This window comes from Rhipicephalus microplus, chromosome 2 (assembly GCF_043290135.1).
Source record: "Rhipicephalus microplus isolate Deutch F79 chromosome 2, USDA_Rmic, whole genome shotgun sequence".
In the NCBI taxonomy this organism is placed as follows: Eukaryota; Metazoa; Arthropoda; class Arachnida; order Ixodida; family Ixodidae; genus Rhipicephalus; species Rhipicephalus microplus.
In genome coordinates, this window is record NC_134701.1 from 283,988,508 (window position 1) to 284,009,253 (window position 20,746).

The 20,746-nt window shown below is 46.4% G+C and overlaps 1 protein-coding gene across 2 annotated transcripts in view; it reads left to right on the forward strand.

The window, feature by feature from the left end:
• The first annotated feature begins 2,914 nt into the window (after nucleotides 1-2,914).
• The window catches only part of LOC142780923 (uncharacterized), a 326,656-nt gene continuing 308,824 nt past the window's right edge, over nucleotides 2,915-20,746 (forward strand). For both annotated transcript variants that reach the window (XR_012888393.1, XM_075882175.1), the window contains exon 1: nucleotides 2,915-3,300. Coding sequence is in view for 1 of the 2 variants with exons in the window: in XM_075882175.1 (XP_075738290.1) it covers nucleotides 2,998-3,300 (303 nt within the window). In the remaining variant the exon portion in view is untranslated. The remainder of the gene's footprint in view (nucleotides 3,301-20,746) is intronic.

Genomic DNA, 20,746 nt, shown 5'->3' on the forward strand with positions numbered 1-20,746 from the left:
ATCATGATTTATCGCATGTACGTTCGTCCGATTCTTGAATTTGGATGTGTACTATTCTCTGGTGGACCAGCATACAAAATAAACCCCCTCATTCTCTTAGAGCGGGAAGCCCTACGTAGTTGTTTAGGTGTGCCAAAATTCACAGCTAACATTGTTTTGTATCAAGAAGCTCGGATACCCACCCTTGCTTGCAGATTTCGTATTTTAACAGTAAACACCTATTTAAAATTTTCTGAATCCTCTTTAAGAAGGCGACAATTTGTATTCTTTGCCGAGCCTGGTGTCTTTTTCAATGAGCATTGGTCCCGTGTATATAAACCCCAAGTGCTATTTGTTCAAACACTTCTAGAGGCTTTAAATGTTAATATATTCGAGATCACACCATCTGTCAAACCAATCGGCCAAGTGCAAATAGAATTTGACGATATCTTTCCCATGAACGCTAAACACTTGCCCTCTAAATATTTGATTGGTTTATTAGAACAACACCTGTCTCAATTAGGTACTAATACAGTAATTGCAACGGATGCATCTATGAGTGGCGAGAAGGCAGGTGTGGGTATTTTTTCTCTCTCATTATTCTGGTCATTTTCATTACGCCTCCCAGATTATACACCAATATTTGAAGCGGAATTAACGGCCGTTATACTAGCTATTCGTAAACTTCCTGCGACTCATTCGACAGCTGTGATAGTGACTGACTCGTATTCCGTGTGTTCATTCTTATCATCGTCGTCGACATCAGCAGTACTAGAGATTTTTAAATCATTAATCCCAGCAAACATTAGTCTAGTGCGAATGATATGGGTGCCAGGCCATCGTAGTATATTTATAAACGAGATGGCTGACAAACTTGCGCGAACATCTCTTGATCTTCCGATTGTGCCAATCATGCCTCCTACAGCTTATGTAACAGCAGCGAGGTTTAGAAAACTTTCCCTTCTTGAAGACTCATCAAAAACCATGATACCGAATCCAGATTTCTCGCACCTGCACTTCACATGGAATAATAAATGGTGTCCCACGCGTAAATTGGAAGTCTTGGTAACAAAATTACGTTGCCGTGTACCACCTCTTAATTTCTACTTAAACAGATCTGGTCTGGTGCCATCCCCTCTGTGCTCAAGCTGTAACGAACCTGAACATATCAACCATTTTCTTATCACATGTCACCGATTCAAAAATCAAAGAAAAAACTGCTTCGAAATTTTATTCAGAAAATTAGGAATATCACTTAATACTCCCAATATTTTGTCTTTTGGGGCCATTTCATTGGGACATAGCGACAGGAACATCTGCGGGGCTCTCTGCGAATTCATATATAACACAAGAAGATTACCTTGCTGAGTCAGCCATCAGCTCTCTAATTTTACTAGTCACACTACCACTTATTATTTAGCTGATACACTGCAATGATTCAACTTTCAGGAGAATTTAATATAACGATTCCACCACAGATATTCAACAAATTCTATTATTTCTCCCCCCTCCCCTTTTTTTCTTTTTTTTAACATTGCGCCAAATTAATTTCACAGTCAAAACACAGTATTCATATTCCCTAATCTAGAAAATCTATAGGTATTTACTTCCATTAACCACCGGCTTCTTGGCCAATCCCCCTTAGTGGGTGAGAGCCACAAAAGAAAGGAACAAACAAAAAAATACAAGGAGAGCAAGCTTATAGTGTAGTATTTTATAGTACAATATAAAAAGGGGTGGCAAAAGCCTAACCAAATCTGCATGAGCTCTGGGTTCACCAGCCTTGTTATGACCTAGGGTGCTATGCAGGATGGCACGAGCTTCTCGTGCAGACGTTTGCACTGAGCTCGCTCTACGGCGGCCATGGCGTGAAGACCGTGTGGAGCGCGGGATGGCAGCGCTGGTGAAAATGGCTACAAGAACACGCGTGGCGTCAGAAATGCATGTTGGGCATTTGTGGTGTTTATAAAAAAAAATACGGTCTGCCAACACGTCAGTTCCGCCACTTAGTCAACATTTGAGCTGTGCAGAACCCTCAGCTTGATTATCGCGCTTTGTTTTTGCCATCTTAACACGCGCCTCCCACTACAGGGCTGGGCAAAGATACTTTCAAACTCGAAATGATACAAGATAATAGGAGAAAAAGTATTGGTTATACAGGTACAAGATACGGCCTCAGAAATTGTATTGATATGTACCTGATAAGTACATATCTTAAGATACTTCGATACATTCGTCATTTTTTTATATACGTATCTCCCAAAATCTGGCAGGGAATGCGTGTGCCCAAAAACGACGGCTTGAAGACTTCAGGAATTTCGCCAATTTCGTTTTACTAGAATGTTTGTTGGTATCTCAAAATTCTTATTCCAAATTATTTCGCTTATGAAGTACTTATTACGATTAGATGTAGCTGCATAAGAGGACAGTTCTGCATACATTTCGCTGGCTGCTCTTGTTGCATGCATCATTTCTGTATTGGATGAGGGTCGCTGTTTAAAGAGCTTTCATGTGCGTGCCGGCTCGGCGCACGATACGCGCGCACATGAAGGCTCCTTACCTCTGGTTTGAAAACACTGCCCAACTTTGTCGACCGTTCTTGACGCGATGTCCGGTTCCATCGTGACCACAGCGTTGTGAGGGCTGAATTTTACTTTTAATGGGCCAGTCAACAGACTCCGACTTTTTTTAGACCCCCCCAAACAAGCTCGCCCATCTTTCGTATTCCTGACCGACATCCTTCCAGGCACAGTGACGTAACTCGGCGATCGGTGACGTTGACTTCATTACTGTTGGTGGAGACCTAATTTAGACCAATCGACGAGCTGCGTGCTGCGTCACGTCACCAATTGTCGAGTTGACGTCGATGCGCGTGGAAGGAAGTTGGTCAAGCCACTGCCACCTAGATAATTTCAGGCCTGCTCACTGTGTCTGCCACGGGCTCTGACGACACTCCGTTTTGACTGGTGTGTTTCGCTGCACAGGTGTGCCTACGCTTGCTCTCGTTGCTCGACAGACATGGATTGCCAAGCCCGACGAACGTTTTCATGGTGTGTTGGTGTGCTTGTTGGAGACACGAGAACACCGTATTTTTCTGTGTCCCTGAACTGCAGCTTGATATGTGGTGTGTTTTGTGCACTGGATATTCGCAATCTGTACGGCTGCAAATCCGAACAGTTGGGCGAAGCTTTGTGGCAAACTGTCGCGGCAAAGGAATCGATGTTGCGAGTGTCCTTGGTTCGTAAGGACAACAGAAGAACGAAATGGGAGCGTGTCGTTTGTCAAGCTAACGTCGACATTCGTTTTCTTCGTGACACCAAGGTACGTGTGTCCGTATTACATATTTATAAGCTGTTCCAATGGCCCCATGTTTACCATGTTTCGCTCTTGCCCTAAAATAAAGGGGTCGTGTGGGCTTCTGACTTGTTGGCGTAACCCCTGTCATTAAAATAAATCCACATGGCAAGACGTTTTGAAAACGGGCGTTTGTCTTTCAGGGTCAATAACCATTTTGCTATTAGCGATTAGCGCCGCGGACTTGTATTACCTCTATTTACTTGGTTGATAAAAATGGAAGGAATTAATGCTGTAGCATTACTCAGTGCATCGGTTTGTGCACATTATTTTTTTTGCTGGTGTTCCTTCCACTTTATTGCGCTATTTTTGCGGTCAGCACCTCAGCTTAATATGTTTCCTTGAAATTTAGATGAGTCTAATTAGTGACGGTAAAGCGCTTTCTTAATTGGTTTTCAAGTGTGTGATTTTGACTTCAAGCTACAAGATTTAGGAACCACTTCGAAAAACATACTACTTCATGAACCGGCAGTGCCGTGGAAGTGCCTACGGGGGCTACATGGTTTGATTTCTATCCAGGTCTAACGCTTTTTCTCAGGCCCGTAGTTATATGACCGACTACGCACCACTGCGAGGGGGGGCCAGAGCAAAAGAGAAAGCGCCGCTCCCTGTCGGTCACAATAGATTTTTGTGGAACGAAAGATTTTGTTTTCTCCTGCAAAAGTAATCAGCTAATATCGTGCTGAATAACATACTTGGTGCAGCAGTGCACACTCTCCTCAATAACTACGTCCCTGTGAAGATGTATATACTCGAAAGAGTACAAATAAAGCTGCAGAAAGTTTGCAAATGAGTAGGAACAGTTTCTCTGCATGCTTTAGAGAGTGTGTGCATGTGTGCGCAAATAAAGAATACATTTTAATTTATTGATTTTGACACTTTGTTAGTCCATCATATTTTGCTCTTATAGATCGACTACACGTTCGTTGGCGCCCAATATTTGTCTTTTTTGTTAAAGAAATGGCTCACTGGTGAATCTCCAAACACTTTCAAGCGCAATACAATACTTAAACCACCGCTTTTTTTTACTCGAAGGGCAAATTAAAGCTGCTAAGCATGTAAAACTCGCCGCGAACGCTTTATCTCTTAACGGGAGACGATGGTGGCGTTGAATTTACGGCCTCCCGTACGTGCGCTTGCTTGGCCAAAACGACTGACGTCACGGCGGCAGTGATTAGGCCTGATAATCTTCTAGGTGGCACTGGTCAAACGTCGAAAAGATGCGCGAGCTTGTTTGTGGGGTGTAAAAAAAAAGTCCCAGCCTGTTGACGGTTTTTTTTTAATGCGAAGGATTTCTTATCGCGGTCTCATACCGGATGCTCGCGTTTCAGGCCTGTCCAGGAAGACACCCGCGAAACTGTGGCTCCCTTATCCCTCTATCACCTCATAAGGCCGACTCGGGTAGCTTCTGCTAGTTAGAAAAAAACAAAACACGACTTGTCGCACTGTACTACAGTTCATTGGCATTAGATAGGGCGATAGCATTTCAGTGAAGGGAGTCATTATTTGGCGTTCACTTGACGTCGAATTCAACGCCTCTCTTTAATTCAATAATTAAGAATAATAAAGACGAAATAACATTTAAAGATTCTGCAGCAATACCAAATTACGCAATATTCACTCGATACCCTCCCCCCCCCCCCAACTGTGCGATGTATTTACTCGAGTTGCCCTCGTGATAAGATGCGGGTAGAGTTTTTTTTTCTCCCAAGTTGCACCAAGCTCGGGTGATCCTGCATAGTGCCCTTAGTCTTGAGTCACTCAGGGCAAGCAGTGCATTTTTAATTATTGAATTGAATATGGTTTCACTTAATCTTGCTTTGCTTAGCTTCAGTGTTGCTGTGGCTAAGAGTGCTGAAGCTGACCGAACATCAATAGTTCTATTCTTACTTAAGATCACAAAAAAAGTTTTGTCACAAAGGGGGTAAAAATAAAATTGACGAGCAAAGGCTAGAACCGGCTAATGCTCAAGAGGCACTCATCTGCGGAAAGGCACGGTGACGAGCTTAGGATAATATTTATGTTGTTAGTCACCACGTTAGTCTTGACAGCTAGAAAGGGTGGGAGGGGCACAACCGATTAATTATAAACGCACTTGAAGAATGTGCAAGTGATGCTACAAGTGGTAGGGCCCGAAATACAAGTATTCTTGTGGTAACAGTATTCTCTCTTGCACGAAATAAGAGTACAAACAATAAAATTCAGAAATGCAGCCTGACGTCTATTTAAAACAATTGAAGCAAAAAAAAGCCCAGCTTGTTGGTAGGAATGTATTGTGGAATAACGCAAAAAAACACAGGGACACAGGCCATGTCATTGCTCGCTATTTGCGAGTGAGCTGTCCAACTTTTTATGTCACCAATTGCATAAATAGGGCTTGTGAGTCGGGGAAGAAGAAAATGACTGTTATACAATATCTCACGACGCTTTATAGAAAAGGTTTACAAAAAATTACATTGCGAAGGTAACATGTACCACCTATAGCAAACTTCGTCAGGTGTACCTTGTGGTTGAGCGCGTGTTTTGTGAAGGAAGTAAAAAAATCAAGGACGCATATACAGAAAAAACTAGTTACAAGATCATGAAAATAATATCTCGATAAAGTGTAAAAATAAAGGCCACATAGACCACTGTGAAACAAGCGGGAAATTTGAGCCACACCTACGGATTGGCTTATCAGGAGTATAGTTGAAGGGCCCATTAGCTCCGCTAACTACTCTGTGTAGGGAACTAGGGATTTACGGTTAGTATAATGACGTCACGTAGGGAGCTGCAACACTTTTGTGGGTCGTTTCATTCCGCAAGTAGTTTATCAGAGACACTTTTGATTCACGCTAACTCCAGCCTTTCGAGGTGCGGTTATTTACAACAACAACAAAAAAGCCAGAGCACGCATGAAACTTTTTACACATTGCGGCACGAAGTCAATAAAGATAGACCATCCGCGATAAAACCACCATAACATTTGTTTCAGCCAAGGTGATCGCAATTTACGCAACCTCTTTCCACCTTACCGTTTCTTAACGTCGTAAGCGTTTGCGCTTAGCAACTTCTGAGTCGTCTAAGAAAAGATAACTAGTATAGCTGTTCGCCACGTAATGCGCACACGTAGACACTGAGGCTTCTCTGCCCATTGGCACGTTTTTCTACCGGTGCCTCCTCCCTCCGACTTGGCTTTCATCGCACCTCGTCTTCCTCCTCGCAACTTCTTTCCAGCGCATTTAATAAGAATGTACTGTGTTGCGACGTTGAGCCAAGCGACGACCCTGTTTGCCTTTCTTCTTCGCTTCCTCTCGCTATTACACTCTGTCCCAATTCACGTGGATATCAGGCCCTCTATTAGGGGAAAAAAAGTGGCTGCTTCTAGCACGCGAGCAGTTTATGGAGGCGACCTCATCTGGGCACCTCCCACTTTTGTCAGGGAGAGCTAAAACGGGTCGCAGTTGAGACGGTTAACCGCTGGCGCTTTTATGCCCTGCTCAAGTGAGTCTCAGCTAAAAGTGGGTGGGGAACCAACATGAAAGGGGCAGGCTCACAATCAATTCAGGCTGTAAACAAAAGCCCACGCAAAAAGATGTGATATTTACACGCTGATAATGGCTATCCCGTATTCATGTTTACATTCAGGTATATTCAGCCCCTTTCACCATGATAGCATGACTTTTCCCACTTGCTTAATGGGCCCTTTCTTTGATTTGTTAATTTTACTAGACTTGCTTTTTTTTTACCGGCAGTCAGCAACTTCAGCCTGCGCCATTTACTGGCACCCCCCCCCCTGCCTTAATCCTGTTGTAATACCCCTATTCTAACATTTATTTCGCTACCCAAAAACTTTCAAGACCAACAAAATTTTTTTCAATATCACATTTTTATTGCGCTTGTCCTTGTCTATACTGTCCACGTCCACGTAGTGCGCACTCATTTCACCAACTCGCCCAATCAAGCATATCGACAAGGTACATTTTCCCCTCATCTCTCAATATGATCACCCTTAAAACGTATCAATTTCAGAACGACCTCTCCTTCAAAATGAATTATTGAATTTTATCCAGAGGCGAAACAACAAGTATGACGGCGGGAACTTTAAAAAACGGTTCAAAGTGTACATAGCCAATCTTCACTTTTTCCTTCTTTTCTCCGCGGTGGGCGATACCGTGAAATTTCGGGCATCCTGCAGGTGTTTGGCCACACTGTCGCACCTGCTCCGGCAGACAGCGGTAGCACCCTGATAGTATCTTCGTCAGCCGCTGGTATACAAGCCGCCACAGCAGTCTGGTAACACGCGTCTCCCCTCTACGTTAGCCCCATCCATATGAGCGGGGGCGCGGGGCGAACATTTGTGAGAATATATCCCCCGAGTTGACGTTACTATAGGCTCCCCTTTCATCCGCTGAGTATTTGTCCCACGTTCGAATACCCCTCTAGGTGCAGAAAGCTCTCGGTTGGTGGCGGGGGAAGATCTATACATCGAGTGACAAAAAAGCAAGAAACCATTCGTTTCTGCCGTCTTATAAAGAAGTACAGAGGGAATCCTCACAGTTCTTTTTGTGTGACATTTTCATTGGGCTACGTGAATACGGAAGAACAATATTACCTTTTGGTGCACGTTGAGCTGAAACGAAACTGTCAGCTGTAAATAGAAGCATTCCTCAAAGATCTACTCTCCGAGCCAATGCAAGCAGAAACCATTTGGAAGCACGTCGTTGCTGCATTGAAAATTTTGTCTGCCGAGGAAGAAGACGAAGTTTTTCCTGAGTGGAACGCTGGTTTCAGTCTCTCTTATTTTTTCTCGTTTTCTTTGGTGCTAGTGGAAGACGCCGCTCTTCTGCCTGCGGAAATGGACGTAGAATCACCAGGGCCTCCACCCATACGTCCCGCGTCGTCTGTGGCCACTCTAAGAAAGCGCTCCGGCCACCCAAGTGACGTCGACAGTGAGGACACGCTCATGTACTCTACGACCAGTGATGAGAGCTCCGATGAAAGTGACTTTGTGCCCGTGGCAAGACACAAGGCGAAGAGGAGGCTGCTTACGACATCTCCTTCCCAAAGTAAGGCCACCACGAATATTCAAGAGCCACGGGTTCACACTATTTTGTTTGTCCCGCTGAATGCCGCTGACAGCATGAACCGACTTAATCGCCAGGTCACGCCTATGTCACTTGAGGCGCTCGTTCCGGGACAAATAACAGACGTGAGAATCAATGGCCGTAAGAACGTTCTGGCGATAGACGTTACGCAACGTACTGCTCTCGACGTAATGACCAAGGTGAATGTGCTCGGGAACATCAACGTACGTTCTTTCATACCAGATGGCAAGGACTCTAGGGCAGGCGTTATCTACGACGTCGACAATTCTATCAGCGATATTGATTTTCCCACTCTAATCAAACCTGTGACGGAAGCTATTATAATCTTGCAAGCCCGCCGTCTCGGGAACTCACGATGCGTGAAACTAGTTTTTAAGGGTGACAGCCTCCCAACTCAAGTAAGAGTGTGTCATTTTCGACACACAGTACGGCCGTTCATGCCGAAACCTCGTCAGTGTCGGAAGTGCTGTAAAATAGGACACGTGAGTGCTGTTTGCACAAGTTCTGCTGTGTGCTCCCGATGCTCGGAGTCGCACAACACGGAAGCCTGCCAGGCAGAACATCGCAAATGCGGCAATTGCCAAGGTCCTCACGAGGCGTCATCAAAGCAGTGCCCAAATGTGAAGAAGGAAATGCAAGTGCTGAGGCAGATGGCCAGAGACGGTTCTACCCACAAGGAGGCTGCTGCCAAAGTGCGACGTCGGCGTTCGCGCCATAGGAAAACTCCTAGGACATCCTCTGCCAAGGCCAGGGATACACCGCTACCCCATATCACGCACTCACCACCACAAGAATCAACAAGTGCCAACAACAAGCATCCTCAGAAAGACGCAAGAAACATTGACCCTGACGCGTGGCCAGCGCTGCCGTCAGTGACACCGCCAGTAGAGCGGCAGCATCGCCCACTGAAAGCTACTTCAGAGCGAATAAGTCATGACAGTTAAGATAACGAAATAATAGACATGATTAAGACCCTCATGAAGACAATTCGAGTACTCCTGAATAATATTCAGACTCCGGCTGCCCACAGCGCTCTTCAAATATTGGACGCTTTGAATCCGGTGCTATCAAATCTACAGAAGCACCATGGCTCTTTCCCTGCAGCCCTTCCGTAAACAAGTGAAAGAGGCATCAATTTTCCAATGGAATGTCCGAGGTCTTAAACCCCGCATTTCGGATTTTCGACGATATGTTTTCAAGAATCAGTTTCCAATTATCGTAATTTGTGAACCACGTCTTCGCAATGCTAAAATACGAGGCTTTCAGATCTGCAACCCGTAACGAAACCAGTAAGGTCATTGTTTACATCAGGTGCGAACTCACATATATTGAGCATCCAGTAACACCGGACGACAGCAACCAATACGTGTGCCTGACAGTTAAGCGTAAGAACGTGAACTTCACGCTAGTGGCAGTATATATTTCGCCTTCAGGCCGCTTCGACCCAGCAAGATTAAGCGCCATTATGTCAGCGACACCTGGGCCATGGATTATTACCGGTGATTTTAACGCTCATCACCCCCTGTGGGGAAGTCAGAAGATGGACCGTCGGGGAAGAGATGAGTCCTCCTTTGCATCTGACCACCAACTATATTGTTTAAATCACGGCGCTCCCACGTTTTTACCGGGTCTGACATATAGTAGCTGTCTCGACCTAACTTTTGTGTCAAGTAGCCTGAACACCAAGGTGCAGTGGTTTGCGGACAATGAAACGCATGGCAGTGACCACATCCCCACCTATATAAAAATGAAGGGGTTAAGCAAGTCGCAAATTGCGCCCACTTCACGGATAGACTGGTCAAAGTACAGATCATCCACAGAGAAGCAATGCGAGAGAAACCAAGAAGGTTCTCTTGAAAGCCTAGAAGGTATAATGAAGGCCGCTATTCAAGAGGCAACGTTTAATTGTGGACCTTTGCCAGATTTCTGCAAATATGAGTTGGAGTTGCAGCGACTTCGCGCAATCCGTCGTCGCGCCGAACGACGTTATAGGCGCACGAAATCCATCTACGACTTGAGGGAAGCGAGACGTTTACAACAGAAGATTGAACGTCGAATCAATGCACTACAGTCGCAACGATGGAAGTCACTATGCGAGTCGCTCGATCCCCACAAACCTCTTTCGCAAATATGGAGAATAATCTGCGGCCTACGAACATTGCCACAACAGAATCGTCCGTTCAAATGCCTAGCTCTCCACCAAGGCCGGCGTGAAATTGATGTAGCGGAAGACTTCTGTGCCAGGGTTGCAAACAAGGGGTCCGGGATTAACATGAGTAACCTACGAAACGCGCCGGTGTCCAGAGACACTCGGATGGACAATATGTTTTCTCTAGAGGAGCTTCAGGCAGCATTGGCAGCATGCAAGCGCTCGTCATCGCCTGGACCCGATGAAGTCACTTACATGGCCCTTGCTAACCTAGGACGAACAGCTCGGCGTGCCCTTCTAGCTGTATACAATGACTAGTGGAGCAACGGTTTGGTTCCTCCTTCGTGGAAGTGCAGCCGCCTTGTGCCCCTGCTCAAACCAGGCAAATCGCCTCTGGACATGGCCTCCTATCGCCCCATCGCGCTTGCCAGCTGTTTTGGAAAGGTGATGGAGAGAATGGTGCTGACTCGCCTGGAGTGGTACTTGGAACATAACAATATATACCCCGATGCTTTGACCGGCTTTCGACGTGGACGGTCTTCCATAGACAATGTTGTTGATCTTGTCACGTCTGTACAACAGCAGAAGAGCCTAAAGAGATTATCAGCGGCACTTTTCTTGGATATTAAGGCTCCATATGACAATGTATTACATGAAACCATCCTGGACGCCTTGGGCAACATTGGATTGGGCGGCCGCGTTTACCAATGGATCTACAGCTATTTGAAGGACAGAACCTTCTTCGTTCAGACAGAAGATGGCGCAACAAGGCAACATCATACTTATCGTGGCGTACCTCAAGCTGGGGTTCTAAGCCCCATACTTTTCAACCTTGCGTTCATCGGCCTCATTGACGTCCTGCCACACTCCGTACATCTGTCGATATACGCGGACGACATCTGCATCTGGGCATCAGGGGTCACGCGTCTACACGTACGAGCCAGGCTTCAGACAGCGGCTACACTGACGTCAAACTACCTTCAAGGACGAGGACTGGAGCTGTCATATGAGAAATGCTCACTAGTTGCGTTTACGCGCAAGACAACGACGCCATACCGCATCAGAATTGATGGACACACAATCAGCTATCAAAATACTCACCGTTTTCTGGGAGTAATAATAGATCGTGATTTGTCTTGGAGCCCTCACATCGCTTACATGAAGAAGAAACTGACCATGATCACCCACGTCCTAAGGTTTCTTGCGGGAAAATCATGGGGTGCATCGGTACGAGCCATGCTTCAACAGTATGCTGCACTTTTTCTTGGCTTCATGCGCTACAGCCTACCTGTGTTTGGCAAGGCCCGCATAACAAACATACACGTCCTCTAGTCATTACAAGCTCAAGCACTGAGAATATGCCTCGGGCTGCCGAGATGCGCATCCTCAGCTGCGACTGTCGCAATGGCTCATGAACACCCTATCACAACCTACATTCGTGTCGATGCTTTAAGAACGCACATAAGACATGCCACCCGGATTCAATCGCATCACCTCGCCTTCCTTCCAACTTCCAGGCCATGCTCTGCGTTCTGCTCTATTATTGCCCCACATCGCACGGTGATTCCCACGAATTTCACGCACGCAGCAAGACAGTCGTTACCATTGTGGTGTCTACATCCACTGGAAGCCCTGATAACCATCCCCGGAATGCAAAAGAAGAAAATTTTGTCGAATTTGGCCCTAAAACAAACATTACTGTTTCTGCATGAGAAACACAGTGGACGCATTCACATTTACACGGATGGGTCGGTCACTTCAACAAGTTCAACAGGCGCAGTAGTAATTCCAAAGAAATTCATCACGATAAAGTTCAGGACCTCGCATCTGACATCATCCACGGCGGCAGAACTCGCCGCCATTCGTGCCGCTCTGGAGTTCCTAGTTGAAGAACCGCAACAGACATGGTCAATATTTTCCGACTCCAAAGCAGCTCTCCAAGGAATCGCCTCGCCATATCGTCGTGGACCAAACGAACAGCTAATTGCTGAAATACGACTGCTTCATCACCGGGCTATAGAGAAACAACATGACATAGCGTATCAATGGATACCAGGCCACTGCAGCATTGATGGAAACGACCGCGCAGATGAAGCAGCCCGAACTGCTCATGATGATGCCCCTTGTGTAACTATACCATTATCAAGAACGGACGCCGCTGCAAGGCTTCGATCACTTGCACGAGAACTGACACTCGCTCAGTGGAATTCACCGGCATTCACCTACGTTCGCCTTCATAATCTGGACCCATACCTACAGCTCCGTCTTCCATCAGGAATAACCAGAGCAGAGGAGACACTTTTGTGCCGTCTGTGGATTGGGGTGGCCTTTACGAATGCTTATTCGTTTCGAATCGGAATGGCCAGAAGCCCGACATGTGACAACTGTGGCTGCGCAGAGACTTTCTCCCATCTTCTCTGAGTGTCCCCGCTTCAGCGTGCCAAGAAAAGAAGTGTCAAAAGCTTTAGATAGAATAGACAATCGCCAATTGTCGGAAGAAAGGGTAATAGGACACTGGCCGAGACCGTCCTCTGCACGCAAGGCATTGAGAGCGTTGTTGCGCTTTCTGCGGGCAAGTGGTCTTAGAGACAGACTGTAAACAGCGTCGTGGATAGTCTGATGACCTTCTCTCTTTTTTTACAACGTCTCTTTTCTCTCAGCCTTTATCCCCCTTATCCCCTTCCCCAGTACAGGGTAGCCAGCCGGTCTGAGAATTGGCTAACCTCCCTGTCCTTCCTCATTTATTCCTCCTCCTCCTCCTTGTCTGCTGAGCCAAGCCATTATTCGGTCAAGGCTTGGGTGGTGCCAAAGCAATGACAATGTGTCGATGTTCGGCATTCATTGGGAAATTTTGTGGCACCAAGTGCATGGCCGAGAATATTAAGATATCCGGGAGCTCGAAAACACGGTGCTTATTCTGAATGTCGAAGCTTATTATGTCTCGGTGGTGGTGGTGGTGGTGGTGGTGGTGATGCAGCAGGCGGGGTTAGCCTGGCCTGCATGGCCGGCAATTGTTCCGCCTGAGCATCTCCTGAATTCGGAAAATGTCACCAAGTGTCAGACAGCCCAGTGTCTCGTAGGAAGACTAACTAAATTCGTTGCACGTTCCTCCTAGTTGCCGCGGGTCCTTCAGGAAAGATGACGTCATCAACTGTCCGGTGCCTATGACAGCCTTTTCGCAAGGTGCGGATCATCGCTGCTCTTTGCACATCAAACTGTGGGCAAAGCCAAATGAAATGTTCAATATCCTTGATGTCACCACAGAAGGCACAGAACGGGGAAGCGTATCTCCCAGTCTTGATTGACCAGGCCGGGGTGTATGCGGAGCCGGTTCTTATGCGGTACAACAGCGTCGCTTCTTCACGAGAAAGTCCATGAATTACACAAGCTTGGTGTGGAAACTTGTAGATCGCCTTGAAATGATTGCGTATCACATCTTTGTTGTTCTGGTAAGTCTTGGGAGTTCTTACTTTTGGAAACAATGTACATGCTTCGCATGCAAAGGCATCAGCCTTTTCATTGCCCTCAATGCCAACGTGGGATGGGATTCGCGGGAACTTTATATTAAAGCTGTTGCCATTTATGTGTTTGATTAGTGCCAGAGATCGCCTGGTGAACTTTTCTTGAGGTAGGCCACGATGCAGTATTTGTAGCGGCGATTTGGAGTCCGTCAGCACTACAACATCTCGTGCAGAAAAGGATCGCAATTTTCGCAAAACCGCCGTGATTGCAGCGCTTTCTACCATTGTGGACGAAACCACGCGATCCAGGCGGCCCGACCATGACACGCCAAGGCAGGGTATGCAGAAAGCCGCTGCGCAGCTATCCGTTTGTGTGCACACTGATCCGTCGGTGTACACTTGTAGGTGGCTGCGGTACATGGTGCTCAAGTGGTCCCGCGTAAGAAATTTTGCTTCTGCGGCTGGAATGGTGCGCTTCGCTCGTAGATTGGGTACGCTAAAGTTACACGCAACATCCACAAAAGACCATGGCGTGACCATAGGGCGCCGTTTAGGCAGTTTCAAGCCTAAATATCGAAATGTGTTTAAAGCCGCGTTGAAATGTGAGCCACGTCTTGCTCTTAGCCGCCGGAGAAGTGCCGTGCCTGCGAAGGACTCGCCCAGTCTTGACAGCTGCGTCAATAAGGCCTGAGACGCCAAAAGGCGGAGCGGAATAGACTCGGCTTCATTGGTGACCTTCGTGTTTGAAGCCGCCTCAGGGACTCCCATCGCCAAGCGAAGACCCTTTCTGTGCACTGCCTTTAGGCGTTCGAACTGGCTTTGTGATGGTGATATCAGGGGCAGCTGATAAAGAATGCGGCTTGTTATAAGCGCATCATCCAATTTAAGCATGGACATAGGATTGTTGCCCCAACGGGCCCCTGCCATGCGACGAAGAGCGTTGATCCTTTGCACTGATGCAGTGACTATACCATCAACCGCACGTCGCCATAATAGCTTGTTGTCGATGGTAATGCCCAGGAAACGGACACTTGTTGCACAACGAATTGAGTGGCCTAGAATATTCAGCGACAAACGTGTTGACTTTCGTCGCACTCCCGGGAAGAGCATGAAGGCCGATTTTTCCGCTGATGAAGATATGCCAAGTGTCAACAAGTGACGCTCATTGATTGAAATAGCACTCTGTGCTATCCGGGCCAAACGTTTGTGCTGGTACTCTGAGATCCAAATGCAGATGTCATCGGCGTAGATGGATACTTTAACTGCTTTCAGAGCTAAGTGCAGAGTGTCGGGAAAGCTGGCCATGGCAGCGTTAAAAAGCAAGGGAGATAGAACACTTCCTTGTGGGACGCCGAGAGAAACGCGTCTCTCTTCGCTCGTTACATTTCCAAGCTTAACACGGACACAGCGGTCTCTGAGAAATTCATGTAAGAACCGAAGAGCATTTCCCGACACACCCGTGGCTTGGAGCCCGTTCACGATGCCTGCCTGAAGCACACAATCGTATGCCTTGGCAACGTCCATGAAGACGGCGAGTGTCGAGAGTCCACTGACGTGGTGGTGCTCGATGTGGCCTAATTGGTCCAAAACACTGTCCTGGGAACTCAGTCGTGGGCGAAAACCGGTCATACACGATGGCCATCGTCTTCCTTGTTCAAGGTACCAAGTTAATCTTGTACATATTAATCTTTCCATCAACTTGGATACGCATGATGTAAGAGATACCGGTTGATATGACGTGAGGCTCGTAGGATCCTTTCCGGACTTTAGGACTGGCACCACTCATGCTGTCTTCCAAACAAGTGGGATCTCTCCCGTGCTCCAGACATGAATAAATATGTCCAAAAAGGCCCTTTTTCGCTCATATGGTAGATTTGTCAGCATTTGATTGCTGATCAAATCGGGACCCACGGCACAGCGTCTTTTTAATTTGCTAAGTGCCATATCCAGCTCTCGAAAGGTGAATGGCGTATTCATCGTGTGAAAAAACTGGGGTGACAGAGGAATCGCCGCTCCTACTGACCTAGCGGATGTGTACACGTCTGCGAAATCCTCTGAAAGGGTTTGCAAATCTATCCCTTGTTTCAAAGTGAGTGCTTCGAATGGTCTGTGTGTTCGGATCTTCCCAGAAAGACTATTTATTACTGCCCATATTTTACTCAAGAGCGTAAACGTTGATAAACTCCCACAAAAAGCGGCCCATTGATTTTGTGTTAATTTTTTTTGTATGGCAACGAATCGCAGCGTTTATCCTGTTATATTCGGTTTTCGGAGACGGATTTCGTTTTGTTCTCATTATTTTCCGCTCCGCCCGTCTACGTGCTGCGGAGAGGTTCTTCAATTTCAAGTCAGGAGCAGGAAAATGGTCGGGCACTTTGAGCAACGAAGTTGCTGCTCGCTTGCTTTGCAACATATCTGCGATCAGCTCACCAATGGATTTGTCCAACGCTTCTCTCTAGGTGTCCCGACGTGTTACATTGCAGAAATGTCGACCAGCAGTTCGAAATCCCAGGATATTGGTGAAGATTGGGAAATGGTTGCTGCCCATCCTGTCTGGAGCCGTGGTCGATGATACCAGAAGGTCCGTGGAGTGAAGTACAAGGTCTATTGCACTCCATGAATCTGGTGGCCTGAAAAATGTAGGTTTGCCATCGTTCGCTTCACATACGTCAGCAGCATCCGCAGCTGCTAGAAGTTCTTTGCCTCGAAAATCTACACTCTTTTCTCCCCAGAGTGGATGGTGCGCGTTAAAATCACCACAGATTATTCGAGGAGCGGGACATCGAGTGCAAAGGTCCTTTAGGAAAGTCTCCATGGAGACCTTTTTTCGTGGGCTTATGTACACCGATACCACACTCAGTTTTCGGTTTCCCAGGCACACTTGCACAGCAGCGGCTTCCAGTGAGTTGGAACAGAGGTCTAGCACTGGTAAGGCGACGTGAGGTATTCCCCGCCTTATGTATATCATTGCGCTTCTATTTGCAAACAACGTTATGCTCGGGTTGCCGTGTCAAGTGTACCCTGGGAGCGTCCTTGCATTCGGTAGACCGGCTTCGGAGAGGGCTAGAATCGGTATCGGAATGTCGCGCCGGAAGAGGTTGAGTTCGCACAGACGTTTTAGAAGACCGGCGCAGTTCCATTGCATTATTAAGGGCACTTTTGAAGGACGAAATAGACCAGGTGGGCGAGACATTGCCATTATTCTACTGTGTGTTTGTGGAAGCAGAGCAAAGTAACACTGACTCTGGAGCCAGGACTGCTTCCAACATATCCTTCGTTGAACTCGCAGGCATCTTAGCGACGTGTGAACGTAGTGCAGTGAAGAGAGCGCGAATAACGTGCTCGAGGTTTTATTGCTGTTTGCTTCCAGATGGTACTTGAGGTGGGCTCAGTGCATCAGCGTAGGTGCGCTTGGCGGACTCTTTCGTCATACATTTATCACCAGCGTTGAGCACTAGTGCTCAGATTTGGGTGCACGTTAAAGAACCCCAGGTGGTCTAAATTTCCGGAGCCCTCCACTACGGCGTCTCTCATAATCATATAGTGTTTTTGGGACGTTAAACCCCACATATCAATCAATCAGCGTTGAGCACTTGCGTTGACTCAGTAGCAGCTCTTGTCTGATTTAGGCGCGGAAAATTTCCTGCGTTCTCGTTTTCCAAACCGCCATGTTGTGGCGCGCCGGACGTCTTCTTTGTGAGTGATGGTTCGTTCACAGTCTTCGGGCCGAGGACAAACGTTTTATTTCTTCTCTGCACAGCTGTTCGTGCTGGACATCGGCCGTAGCTAGCTGGGTGGTCGCCGCCACAGTTCGCACACACAAGTTTTTCTTTACTTGTACACGTCTTAAAGTCATGAGGCCTCCCGCAGCACTTACACCATTGTTCCCCACGACAGTGCTTAGCAACATGTCCAAAACGCTGACATTTAAAACAGCGTGGCGGCGTCTCCACGTAGTCTACCAGCTCGTGTCTGGTGAAGCCAAGGTTGATCTTCTCTGGACGTTCCGAATTGGGAGCGAATTTGAGAACCACAGAGTCAGTGCGCCTTAATTCCCACTCAGAGGATGAGGTTTGGACCCGTCGTATGATTCTTCTTACGTGGTATACTCCCTGAGGTCTCAGGTAGGTTAACAGCTCTTCGTCCGAGTACCATCTTGGGACCCCTTTTATAATGCATGTATTTTTCATGTACCTGTGTGGTACACGGGCAGATATGGCAAGCCCGCAGATAGTGTTGGTCTCTAGAAGCATATTAGCTTGGTGTTCTGTCTCTATATCCAAGAGCAGGGCTCCCTGTGCTGTGAAACGGCTATTAACTGGGGCTCCACCGAGAATCGTTTCAATTTCCCAGTATAGGTCAATAGTATTCACTTGCCTCAAGTTAGCTCCTTCGGTTGTTGGAGCGATTAACACAGGAATGCCCACCGTCCTGTCTTTGCGATGTCGCACAAGGCGGAAACAACCCTCGTCCATGTCTAGATCTGTAAGGTTCGCCCCGTTGTGGTCCCCGACGACAGTTGATTCGTCCTCTGATTCAACGCTGTGTTGTCGCTTGCAGTCAGGTATGCTTGCGCAAACCAGCTGGTGCTTCTGACCTGGTGTCACACCTTGAAAGGTCATGGCGGCGCTCTCCCTGATGCTTGTTTCGTTTCTTGTAGCACCTTTCTACGCGGCGGGCTGCGCAGATCCCGTCGGTCGCCGATACGGCAGGTATCTTTTCGAGTCGTCCGACGTCTTGAGCAGTGCTGAGCCGTAATATAAACAAAAATAAACGATAAATGCAGACAGAGCTACTTGTCTCGGTCACCAAGACAGTGTTGGCTCAATATTTCAGTGCCGATTCGTTGTCCTGAATTACTCGTAGCTGATGTCTTGAAATTACCGGGTTGATTCGCCGTCCGCCGATTTTCTGAAGTGCGGCATCACGGTTTTTTATGCTGTGGTTGGTTTGTCTTTCTTTCCAGCCACCGGCATCGACAGCGCTCGTGGCTTTTTTTACAGAAGTGTTTGCCTTTGCCGTCTACACCTTTCCCACATTTCCTTCGGATATTGTTGTTGCGCTCAGCATTCAGATTTTAAGTAACTCAGCGTGTTTCCTTTTATTTTTGACTGTGCTTTGTTCACATCCTATATTTCAAGGAAGCGCAGTGATTTAAAGGAATAAACTTCACTGCAGACACCGAGTATGAATGGGACCCATTAAAAGGCATTCACAACTTGTCTGTAGCAACCAGTTCTTATCCATAACTACTTAACAATAAAATTAGTTTTTAATTCTTTGTGACCACGCCTTAGAAATTACTTTGCGCTAGTGACAGTTGCAACGTTTTTTGCTGCTTCATTTTCACCTGCCAGCGAGTCTTCTAAAATTTAATGCCAAAGAAAGTCGCATTTTAGTGCCTCGCTTAAAAAACGAAGAAATTAAAAAACAACATATTTATAGGCACGAAAAGCTTTCGCTTAAGTTTGAAAGTTTGATAGGGCCAGCACTGAAACTCCTCTTATAGTTTGAAGAGAATCGTGTTCGCCATTATTGAGAAGTGGACATCTTTTATTACTGATGTAGTATCTTTTACTGATGCAGGCTTTTTAATGACTGGGTTTTCTGAAAGGAACGCCTGTTTAGAGCATAGGTGAGAAGTAATCTATTTTGTATGAGCTATAGCATTCTTCGGCAAAAAAAATAAAAGTGACGACGCAAAAAAGTAAAAAAAATACTAGGGAGGAGTTTTGAGATCTCGAAGACCAAAACGGTTCGAAGCACTCAATTGGGCATCTTCAAGGAAAAAAAATAACTAATAAGGATAACAAGAAAGAAAAAGAAGACAACCACTCATTTGTAGCACGAAGCAAGAGGGAAACACATACGGATTTCTCAAAAAGAAAAGCTTCCTTGTTGCCTAAAAATTTGTCCTGGTCCGGAGTTCACTTGTATCGAAGTTCATATCCCGGAGCAGAACGAGCTTTTTGGCGACTAAAACGTTTTTTTCTGACATATTCGTAAGAATTTCTTGCGACTTTGTGCTATAAACGAGTGGGTGACTTCTTCCCATTTCTTAACCGTTCCGCCACCTTGCAGATTTTCGCAGAACTCGTTTGCAAATAATGATAAAGTTGCAAGAACCGACAACGTGATAAGTGTTAGGATGAAATTTCTAGTAAAAATGGTCCACATAGCTACTGCACACAGTACGAGAGCGTATGCAATGAGTGACATGATCATTCCAGTAAGAGCATAATTTGAGTCATAATTTTGTGAAAGCATAGTTGGCATAATAAAGATGCCGCATTTTGCATTTTCCTAGTCGTAATCTCAACATGCTTCGCTTCGCTCGATATAAATTTAAACTCCGGCTAGAGATAGCTGAGACACTCTGTATATTTGGCTATGTCTTGCATACTAATATAAGATCGTATATATTAGAGCATTGTAGCGAAATGAATGCCGAACGAAATCATTGGCATCCTTTAGAGACAAAAACTTGGGGATTTGATGAAACACTTTTAAAAAAAGAAAGAGTGCTTAGGCGGTGGTTGCTGTGCACTCGAGGTATTGCTCTCTCCTTAGGCTTACGTCAGTATAGCCTCTTTCAAGAACATGCGGAAAGTAGATCTTGAAAATTAATTAATCTCGAACATCCAGGTCTACTAATCTGCAGATAAGAGGCTGTATCTAAATATTTTGCGCCAGGAAAAGAGCTGCTCGCTTCTACC